Here is an 11,255-nt window from a genome sequence, read left to right on the forward strand (position 1 = left end):
GTTAATTTATCATTTATTCTTAAAGCAGCAAGATATTACAAGAAAAATCGACTGTACAACAAAATAAGGTAACCAGGACGGGGAAATACGCGCACATATCACAGGTCTCTTAGGAGACTTATTTGCTCCAGGTTGTACATTAGAAAGACACCCCAAATCTTTTTTCAAATTGGGACAAATTAACATTGTAGAGATTATAATGCCAAGATAGGAAGGATTGGGAACTGGCGAGAGCTAAAACAGGCAAAATCCAAGTGAAGAGGAGGAAGAGCAAGACAAAATGAGTTTTAGCCTTTGATATCATCTCCAGAAGGTGATCTAAGCTAAAAAACATTCTTTCTAAATATTTCATAAATCATTAACACTAAGCATAGCATTGCTGACTGCAGACTTTGGTTCCTTCTGTCCCTCTAAAGCACTGCTACTAATTACAGTCTAAAGCCATTATATCCAAGGAGTAGGAAAGTGTGATTCCAAAGTAAATAAAGAGACAAACCGTAAAGAAATAATTCACAAAAACAAGGTGATTTTAGATAAAAATCTATGCATGTAACAATATGAAATCCAGAAGAAAATTAATTTACAGTATATATTGCTTAGGAACAATTAGTTATATACACCAATTAATGATACAAACCAGCAAAGAAACGTCTAAACTACATGAGGTATGTTTCGCCATTTTCCATTTTTCAAACAAAATAAAAGAACAAACAAGAAATGGAATTACAACATAAGTGTACCGTGCAAGCAGTTTTTAAGTATGCTTACCATCACCCACAGTGCACTGGGTTACAAAATAATAAATAAAAATAATGACGTGAAGTGTAAAATAAAATTAAATCAAGCCTTCTGATGTAAATGTCACAAACTGACACACATTAACATCTTATGCACAGCTTGACATGGTACAGATATATCCAAAACACATTTATAACATCATCCACATATACAGACTGTCTGAATAAAAAAAGACATTAACATTGTACATGAACAATAATAGAGCATTTTCAACTTAAAAAAACAAACATTAAAACTGTTGGGACAAATACTTGCTCTTAAAGTGCAATTAAAAGCCTAAAGAATTCAAGAGGTATGGTTTGAAACTGGCTTCAGAGTTGGATGGCTGTGATTTCCGCCTCAGATTCAGACCCTGTCGCAGATGACAGTCTCAACCACAAAAGTGTTCTCGAAGTGACGAATGCTGTGGCACCTCTTTGTCTCACGCCTCTCAATACCTGAAAGAGACAAGAAGACCTGTTTAAAAGATCTGTTCACTTTGTAGTGTTTATATTATTTCTACTGCTACCAGGCCTACACATGTCCATGTTGAATGAGCAGTGGTAATCACCGCAAATCACATTCATTTATGTACTCTGGCAAAGTCTGTTGCATCATGTCTCTCACACCAATCAAAGAGAGCAACAACAGAGATATCACTAAAGCGCATCACTACCTCCTCCACAGTGTGTGGATGTGTCCACTGCACAACCAGTGACTCACTTAGCAGGAAGTTCCCAGGCTGCACCCACATACAAACACTGACGTGATAATCAGGCTGCCAGGCTGTTAGAAAAGGATTTTACACTGCAGATACACTGTCGGCAGATAAACTGTCTTCCCCTACTTGGTTTTGATTGTATTTTCTTTTATGCACGGCCACATGCCTCAACATCTCACAATAGTTGGTGTGAAAGAGCGTGATACATTAGCGGATGTGATTTTATCACTTATTTTTTAGCATCTCATATTGCCTGAGTAGTTTGGAAAAGAAGGTGGATGTGTGCACTTACGCCTGTGCTGGTTGCGGCGTCTGAGGCGGTAGGTTTCTTTGCCATAGCAGAGTCTGTGGATGAAGGGGCCCAGCTGCCTCATGTTCCTCACCCTCCCTGTCACCATCATCTCCTCCTGGATGATGTAAGTCTGTGGAAGGTACGTCCCTCTCTGTGGCAAAAGGACACAAATGAATCACTCATTCGGTCTGTGGGAGGAACACTGCAGATGAAGATGGGAATATGCTGTCCTTCACTTTATCAGACAGTCATTCATCTCTAACAATGCTTTTACAACAGCTTCACGAGTGACATCAGCAGCAAATGTACTGAGTGCCTCACCTTGACATTGACGAGCAACTCCCACAGGTTCCGTGGAGGCATCACCAAGGTTGTGTTCAGCTCAGTGATGTAGCATTTGTCCAAAGCAATGTCATGATAAGCTGTGAGGCCCTGGAATCAATTAAAATGAAAATGTTAAAACCTTAAATGAAACACTTGAAAAAAAACAGTGAACATATGGATGCAATAACCTACCCTCTGAAAGTCGTGGATGATATCAGCGGGGTCACTGCCTCCAAAGTGTGGCACAGGTACACTGATCTGCTCGTAGTTGTCGTCAAGGTAGATGCCAACATTCTCCTCGAGTTCTTGCCGGCCCCTCAGAGGAGCATACACAGAGTCCTCGTAGACAACCCGGCAGTGGAACAAGCTGTCTTCTGGGATCTGCTAATGGGGCGCAACAGAGCTGAGTTAGCATGTGACAGTTACTTTAGGTTGTATCTTTGTTTAATATTTGTGTTCATTCAACATTCTGTGGCACTGGGTTCAGGATATAATGTAAGAAAAGGGAGGTAGAGTGAACTGACCTGAGGTATAAAGTAGTAGCGATAGACGTAGATAGAGGCCAGCACCAGTCCTGACATGAAGACCACCAGGCCAAAGGTGAGGCAGCAGAGGCCGGTTGGAAAAGGCTTCTTGGGCCTGACAGGAAGAACCTGTTGCTCCTGTAAAGAGAAAAGCAGTTTGGTTAGAGGACAAAACGACAATGAAAAGTCAGCTAGTTAGCCAAGAGATTGTGGTAGAAGATTTGGGCGAAATATTAGGAACACAGCTTAGCAGTTAACTTGAAATTAATCATTTCCAGTTCTATGAAGGAGTATCAGTGGACATTATGTAAGTCCTCTCACATGGCCATGCGTTCCTATACAAAGTCCAAATCGTAACAGAGGTTATTCTAACGGGAGGCGGTTGCAAAGTCGTTAGTCAGGCAAGGAGGTCTGGTAGACGTAGGACGGACTGGAATAAAACATGCCAGATGCCCACCCACAGTCTCTCAGTCAATCTGATGCATCTCCCTACTACTGTTGCTATGGAGAGCGGAAGCAGGGAGAACAGATTGTGCCAGGCTCTGATGAAGATGCTGGCACGTGGCCGTCTGGGTCTATTCTTGGAGGCCTACTTCCACACTCCATATTTGTTAATTTCCTAGCACTCTCAGTGGGAGTCAAAGCGAGAAGAATTGCGTGGAGTCCCTCAGCAGAGGTGGACATATTAATAGATCTACACACATTGGCTCTGACGCCTATCGCAGCCAATCAGAATCCACACAGCCTTTTAGATCATGTCTTATTCTTCTGTTAACGTAACAAACAGGTGAAAAATGTGTTTGCAGAAGTGATGGATACATCATAAAGTGGTAATAATCATCGTGTACAGTATGTTGGGGGAAAATCTATCGATCTATCAACTTTAAAGGACAGTTTCATTCTGTTCAAAATATTGTAACACTGACTGAGCCCTATGTTTGAGGTTTGCAGCCTAAAAACTAAGGACTTGGGTCTTGGGATCTGACATGTTGCAGATGAATTTCAGGGAATCAGCTGCCATTGTAAAACAATGAGATGTTCAGTTCCTCTCTGAACCCCCTTCAAATAAACTCAAATCTAATTAGTAGCCCAGCCAGATCCTACTCATAGGATACAGGAATAGCTCAAACTAGAGAAAAAAAATTTTGTGTGCATATTTTGCTAATTTTAACTCCTGACTTTTATGATGTCAATTTTGATAAATAAAAAGCTAAACTGCCTTTACAACACACAATAATCAAGCACAACCTGCAGGACCCACGTGGTATAACACTTCGTGATGTCACTAACTGGTGCAGTGACCGCATCTAACAGCTCTGTTGTTTTCTCATTTCGACAAAACGGGGGAAAACCTTCTAATTATGCATCTATAGAGGCTATGTGATCGCCTACTGCTCATTCAGAGAAAAGGGAAGATTTTTCTTCTACAGTATATGCATACTTATATACACTTATAATACATATGAACCATATAGAATAATGGTGTCATATTCTGCTGAAGGCACATACAGGACAGCCATCTGCAGTGTGTCTTCGCAGTGGCCAAACAAGGTGACGTAATGTCAACATCCCCAGGCTGGGATGGCCTGCAATTGATGGTCTTTTCCCTTGTTATTATAACATTATAGCACAATAAGCTTTTTTGGTCAGAAATAGTGTCCTGTAGTAACTGCAGCAGCAAAAGCAATATAATAAACTGCAGTACGTGAAGTGATTTTTAACCATTCAGTTGTATTAAAAACACACAAACACACACACACACACACACACACACACACACACACACACACAACTGCGATATATTATTTAGCATACTGGCCTTTGTTTATACATATACGGTTGTTTGCTTAATCAAATAGATCATGGATCACCATTACAAAATCCAATCCCATCAAGTGACATGATGATGCATGGACAGACAAATCCAACATTACAGCTAAGAACAAACAGATTAACGTTAATCCATTTAGCTATAAACTATGAAAAAAAAGAGTACTAATGCTATAAATTAGTGGGACACAGGACAAATGTCTCAACACGAAAACAAACAAAGAAAAACAAAGTGTGCAAACTCACGTGAGCCTGAGGTATAATGATCTTGTCTCCATCGATCTCTTTTTCGGGCTTCTGCGCCGAAACTGTCTGGAAAGTGATCTTCACCATGTTTGCTTGTTCAGTGTATGTTTGCTTTATCTCGTTAGCTGATTTGGTGCGCTGGTTTCTTCTACCGAGCAAGGAAGATTATATAGGAGCGGACCAGTCTCGCCCCCGGGGCTCAGTGACCTCAGTAGAGCGTCTTCTCTGACGAACGAGCACAGTGTGGGTCTGAAGGAAAAGCCGCCTCGCCGCTGTCAAAATAAGAGTCCAAGTCCGGCTACAACGGTTACATTTAACACTTAATACACTGTTTTGCGGGCTTTGGTAAACAAATACATATACTTGAATGATAAAATCTGTTTAGGATTAAAACAAACTGTTTTTATCTTCCGTTTGTTAAAATGAAACTGCACCATGCCCTTATTCTGAAGGCAAGTGCCCGATATGGTAGTATTTCCGTATTTTATTTAAAGCTCCGTTTCTCAACCATCATGTTTTGAACACTATCCGGAAATGTAGGGATGTTTCAAAGTTAATGTAGGGATGTTTCTAAGCTACTAGAATGCAATAAAGTTAGCTCGAGGTGACTACTACTGATCCTAATAATGGGCACATGGGCACATGGGCATCAGCAGGGCATGTAATGCATACAGTACAATACAGTACACTGTGTTCTGTACAATGTGTGCTACAGTATGTGTGCCTTGGTTGAGTATAGTTTAATACAGTATATTGTAATTTAGCATTTAGTATAGTATACACCTGTAATAAAACCTTAAAGCAAATTTTACATTTCAAAAATAGGTCACTGCGTGAGGTCACAAAGGGGGTTATTAGTGCTGCAGAGCATTTCTTTTTCTTTTTTTACAAACTCTAAACTAAAGTCAAATTTCATGAATGCAACTTTGAAATGCTATAGATAAATCATCAGATGTAATTATTCATTTTTTTCTTTAACTAAACTAACAAAAACCTTATGACCACCTTCTTAACACCTGCAGCCAGGCTATCAGCAGTGTAACATTACTGAAAAAATAAAGCTGTAACCATGGCTGTAACAGTGGATCACTGCAAACCAAACAATATGTACTAGTGCATATCTATCCTAAAAATGCAAATTACACAACACATGCAAATTTGCAGACATGCACACAGCTCTCACCACCATATGTGAATAGCCATGACGGTGTGTCCATATGACTTACTACAGACATAAGACACAGCGTGTTAAACTTGGACAATTTAGCAAACTTCAGAATCAGTTGAGTTTGAGCTGATGATTTAACAATACAATTGGCTGAAAAGATCTACTTCCAAATTATACCAGAATGGACAATAGGAACATGTCATGAAACCTTCCAAAAACAGGAATGGTCGCTTTTTCTGCCAGCAGGCTGCTTGTCCATTTCGAGAGGCTAGCTCTTTACACAAGAGAGTAATGTACTTGATAAATGGCTCATATTGGCCAATTCACATTAGTTGTTTATTTTTCTACAGAGGGAGTGGAGCACTACTAGTCTTCATAGGTGGACTGATGGCTCACAATCAAGCATGAAATAGGCCCAGCTAACTAATGATGCAATGTGAGAATTAGCAGATAATGGCCTAAAGTGATGAAAGACATTAAATGAGAGTGCTTAAGAATGTTAACATTGAAAGGTAAATGTTGACGTGTTTTTGCAAGAGGAGCTTGGTATACTGAAATAACAGATGTAAAGGACTGACTATATTTTATTTTTTGGTAAATCTGTGGTTGTTGTCTGGCATTTCTATCCAAGATAATGCTTTATTATTTCCATTGATTTAATTGGCAATATCTATTTGTTTCAGCCGTTCTGGTTGAATTTATTTTAGAAGTTGATGTTTTTATCTGTACGTAGGTTCAGACCTCTTTTTGCAGTCAATGGTTCAGACTGAAGTTGGGGACAAAACAAAAGCTATGACCAATAGGGATTGGCGGGTACGAGCGTAGCGCGCCCTCGATGTGCCTTGCTCTCGTAGTAGCCACTTCATCCATTCACATGTAAATGAACCGTCATATATACCTAGTACATGCCCCCTCGGAGCAGCATTAAGGAGCCCAGTCTCTCTGCAAGCTTTGTTGGCTGCTGGGATCGCCCGGCCATCTGTCCCATTGACAAGCTGTAACGGCTCTTTGGATTACACACCAACCTCCAGTGGGTTTCTGGCAGCGCCTGGGTTAAACTTTAACAACATGGCCCCCATCAGTAACAACACAAACGGAACGGACAGAGGTGATAACTACAGTGGAATCAAATCTGAAAGAAAGGTAAGGGCCTGTGTGAGCACTTAATACCAATATGTTTGTATTAACTTGGCTGATATTAACTCAATTTTCCTTACTGTTGGCAGATGAGGAAACCTCTGGTCGAGAAGAAAAGAAGGGCTCGCATCAATGAAAGTTTACAAGAACTCAGAGTTCTCGTGGCAGATGCAGACGTAAGATACTATGCATGTATTTGTAGGCCCTTGCCTTATGTAGCTAGTGCTGTTCTTCAAATGAATTAAATTGGTTTAGCTAGCTTGTGTTGCCAGCGGTTACTTACGCTTTTTTTGTCACCCGTTGCAGTTACAATCAAAGATGGAGAATGCCGAAGTGCTGGAGATGACAGTGAAACGTGTGGAGAGCATCCTGCAAAACCGGGCTCAAGGTAAATCGTTACATTATGTACGTTTACTTTTAGAGTACGCCAGCAGGCAATAGTTCCTTAAATATTTTATGTTTCACCAAAAACTATTAACCTAAACTAGCATATTATTTACATGTCGTCCTCCCACCGAACAATATAGTTATTTTAAACTAACCCAAAAATTAAGTTCAATGGGTTATAACGGTTAGTGCATTAGCTAATATTCCAATTAACTGTGCTGCGGCCACAGGTGCTCATGTGCATCTTCGACCGCGGCTCAGCCAATCAGAACAGAGAGCCCAACGTTTGTAACTGTCAGTTAGTAGTTTAGTTTTTGCTAATTTCTGAGCTAACGGTTGTTTTATTTCATCTTTCCGTAGAAGTGGACGCCGTGAACCGGGAGGCCTGTGAGCGTTTTGCTGCAGGCTACATCCAGTGTATGCATGACGTTCACACTTTCGTGTCCAGCTGCCCGGGAATTGACCCAACATTATCCGCGGAGCTGTTGAACCACCTCCTGGAGAGCATGCCCCTAAACGACGAAGACCGCTTCCGGGTGATGCTGCCGGACACGTTGACAGAGTGCACCGGCAGCAACAGCACTTGGTCCCTGTCTGAGAGCATGTACACTGCTCTAGTGTCCCCGGCCCCTTCCACCACCTCCACCGATGACCTCTGCTCTGACCTGGATGAGACGGACTCAGAGCAAAGTCATGTTTCTTCTTCAGAGGAGGCTGAAAGCCAGGATGTGTTGTGCTTGCCTTCCTTAACTTACTCCAAGTCAATGTGGAGACCATGGTAGATCATTTAAAAAAGGAATAGCATGTTTTAAACTACGCTAGATGATTTAGCTAGCTAATGCTGTGTTATGTTGTAGGGAGTAGGCCTCATGTACAAGTACATGCCAACAACACTGCTGAGATGACAACTTTGCAACGTATTGAAAGGCATCTGAGAAGCTCTTTGTATAATTAGTGGGGAACTACCATGAAACTAAAATGTATTTAATAAATAAAATATGTAATTAAATCTGTTTTGTAGAGGTCAGAGACTTGAACGGTCTTCATTTGGAAGTGTTTTGGCCCTGCCTTCAGTGAAGGGGTAAATGCATATGTAAATATTTACTTGTTGAATATGACTGGGCTGTGATAGCTGTCCCACTAGAAATGTATTGTTAGTTGTGTGTAAATTATTTTGTATTTAGGATGTTTTTAACTTTTTTATTTATAAGTGTCCAATGACGTTTAGTAGGCTACCTCATCTGATTTGCCTAAGTTTAAACTTTTCAATAAATGTCTTTGACTTTTAAATTCTATTTGTGCAGCTTTTTTTCTTTTTTTAAAAGCTACATTTCACACACAAGGATCCCACTATCCACCCACCCACGGCTGTTTTCAAGACATTAGTTATTACTCTGCAATTGTGGCCCATTTGTGTGCACATTCTCTCTCTCTCTCCCAAGATCTCATAGCACATCGTAGGCATCTGTGAGGTGTGAAATGAGTAATCCACTCACTCCTTATATAGGCTTAGTTGAGGAATTGACAAATGGGTTTTATAACTCCACGTCAGCTTTTATAAGTTACAGTTTAAAAAAAAAACATGGGAACAAACAACTTGCTCAGTCATGGAAATAGGCTCACTGTTGAGTTATCACTTTCACATTACATTGTACTGTATTATACTGCAGATGGTGCTTTTTATTCAGGGCAATGCAATGGTGGTCCTTTGCCAAATAGTTCACTACATATGACTAATCAAATGTATAAATGTACTAATAAGAAACGGTTGTATTGCCACAATACATTCCACATAAGTGTACTTATTGTGGCAATAAAACCTTTTCTGATTTCTAATCTACCTGTAAAATCTGTGCATACCATCGATCCATCATAGGAGTCCCATGCTAATTCACACACAAAAGCTTGTGTCTGCACCCTCAGACATTACCTGTGGTCCTGGTGAGAGCCACAGTCAGTGTTCTGCCTCTGCACCATCAGCTGCTACAACTAATAAATAAGAAAAGACAGCAATCCTCAACTCACTCTTAATCCATTTCAGAAGGCTCCTCTGGTGTTCCTGTGATGTCCAAGTGTCACTTCTTACACTTTCTTACCCATACTGAGAGGGATCTTTAGTTAAATGACAAGAAAATGATTAATACAGTGAGCGTGGGATTATAGTAGTAGTACTTCTTCTAATTAGCATAACACATCTCTAGTGTTGGAAAGTACGTACTCAAGTGCTGTAGTTAATTCTGCCTGAGGTAGCCTGCTTGTACTTTACATGTCTATTTTCTGCTTCTGTATACTTCCACCCCACTACATTTCAGGGGGAAATATAGTGTTTTTTTCATCCACTACATTTATCTGACAGCTAGCTATCACTTAGCTACTTTGCAGACAGATGAAACTGCAACAATATCGTTTAAATTAGCTCTACCTCGACTAGCTAACATACTTGTACTTTAGTTGGGTATTTCCATTTTATGCTAGACGACTTTATAGCCTACTTACACTTCACCAGTTTTTACTACACTACAGGTATGAGCTAGTTACTTTGAAGATTCAGATTGAGACTTTTGTAGCACAACATCCTGCCTACGCGGTAATGCATCAACAACAATAATAGTAATGCATATGCTATTAGACCTACATTGATTGTAGAAGTAGGCCTACTTTTACTTTTAAAACAAGTTATTCTTGCATCACTGCAGATTTCACACGACATGGCTGGATGACGAACTTGATACTGTCCGCTTAGGTCCGGATCTGCGAATCTCCAGAGGTGCAAATGACCGCTGCAGGAGGGCAGTTTGTTAATTTTGTTCAGGTGTGAACAGTGGAGGGGGAGGGGCAGATAAGGGAAAGGGGTTGCTTTGATCCGGCCTGCTAAGCCGTGGACTGGAGGATCTGACTGTCTGCAGAGAAAGACACCAGATTACATCTCAGCTATTGTTTCAGTGGTCGGGTCAGACTGCCATTTGCATTGGGAAGGTGACTATCACGACTTCAGGGTAGAAAAGAACACATTTCTAATTTTTTTTTTAACATTATGCCCATATTTATCATTTAAATGTATTTGTAGTAGCTAGCTAGTTGTCCTAGCTGTTAATATCATTTATATACGTCCATTTTGATGGTCTATTTCCATTCAGTTCGTGCTTTAGGGTAATCAATTCTCTTCTCACCATTTGTCAAGCCTTGATTTGCTGCAAACGGACAATTGTTTTCGAAGTCGTTTAGGCTATACTCATTAATTGGTCATCTGCCCATTAACAGCTGCAATCCTAAAGGAGTCTAGTATTTGCCCAATTTAAACTAATTTGCACAAACAAGCACTGAAGTAGTCACGAGCCTGCAAGGAAGAAACAGTGTTATGCAAACATTTCACAAAAAAACTCAACGTCACTGTAAATTCGGCAACATTTTATTTAGATTTTATTTAGAAGTTTAACAAAACATTTGCGATTAAAAAAAAGAGAATAAAGTCCGTTCAAATAACAGAAAGACAAATTCAGGAAATGTTTAAGTTGTCGAGAAGAGCACAGCTTCGTCTCAAATGACAGCATTAGCTTCAAAGTGGCGGAAAGCTCTCTACAGTCACTTGACATCTGTCTGAGCTACTTTACACCCGTGCAATAACCCTAAACTTAGACTTCTGAGGTGACCACACAAAACGGTAATGAGCTTCAGACACTTCCACAGGACGCTCAGAGAGGCTCCTTTCCATATTTATGAGGGGCAACATCAGACCATTTAAAGTGTTACGTTGCACACTTTTAAAACTGCTGAAAACATCTATATTCTCCTCACTTTATATTTATCACCCACCATAAACAACATACTACTCTAGTATTTGTTATAGTA

The 11,255-nt window shown here is 40.2% G+C and overlaps 2 protein-coding genes across 2 annotated transcripts; one reads left to right on the forward strand and one right to left on the reverse strand.

Moving 5' to 3' along the window:
- On the reverse strand, positions 1 to 6,940 carry itm2cb (integral membrane protein 2Cb). Its single transcript, XM_031294278.2, has 7 exons — positions 6,781 to 6,940; positions 4,715 to 4,986; positions 2,639 to 2,776; positions 2,307 to 2,498; positions 2,112 to 2,222; positions 1,791 to 1,941; positions 1 to 1,235 (listed from the first exon to the last, which is right to left on the reverse strand). Exons 2-7 carry the CDS (start codon positions 4,799 to 4,801, stop codon positions 1,144 to 1,146), a joined length of 771 nt encoding a protein of 256 aa, XP_031150138.1. The 5' UTR covers positions 4,802 to 4,986; positions 6,781 to 6,940; the 3' UTR covers positions 1 to 1,143.
- On the forward strand, positions 6,781 to 8,696 carry hes6 (hes family bHLH transcription factor 6). Its single transcript, XM_031294279.2, has 4 exons — positions 6,781 to 7,025; positions 7,109 to 7,195; positions 7,326 to 7,407; positions 7,767 to 8,696. The coding sequence occupies exons 1-4, from the start codon at positions 6,951 to 6,953 to the stop codon at positions 8,186 to 8,188; spliced, it is 666 nt and encodes a 221-aa protein (XP_031150139.2). The 5' UTR covers positions 6,781 to 6,950; the 3' UTR covers positions 8,189 to 8,696.
- Positions 8,697 to 11,255: the final 2,559 nt, after the last annotated feature.

Source organism: Sander lucioperca, chromosome 9 (genome assembly GCF_008315115.2).
Source record: "Sander lucioperca isolate FBNREF2018 chromosome 9, SLUC_FBN_1.2, whole genome shotgun sequence".
Taxonomy (NCBI): domain Eukaryota; kingdom Metazoa; phylum Chordata; class Actinopteri; order Perciformes; family Percidae; genus Sander; species Sander lucioperca.

Bases quoted from the DNA above. Each gene is read 5' to 3' on its own strand.
- itm2cb (XM_031294278.2), bottom strand. From the start codon at position 4,801: ATGGTGAAGATCACTTTCCAGACAGTTTCGGCGCAGAAGCCCGAAAAA. The intron at 2,499-2,638 runs GTCAGTTCACTC...GCGCCCCATTAG, and splicing joins GCTACTACTTTATACCTCAG to CAGATCCCAGAAGACAGCTT. The intron at 1,236-1,790 runs GTAAGTGCACAC...TGTCTCTTTCAG, and splicing joins ACGCCGCAACCAGCACAGGC to GTATTGAGAGGCGTGAGACA.
- hes6 (XM_031294279.2), top strand. From the start codon at position 6,951: ATGGCCCCCATCAGTAACAACACAAACGGAACGGACAGAGGTGATAAC. The intron at 7,196-7,325 runs GTAAGATACTAT...CACCCGTTGCAG, and splicing joins TTCTCGTGGCAGATGCAGAC to TTACAATCAAAGATGGAGAA. The intron at 7,408-7,766 runs GTAAATCGTTAC...ATCTTTCCGTAG, and splicing joins CCTGCAAAACCGGGCTCAAG to AAGTGGACGCCGTGAACCGG.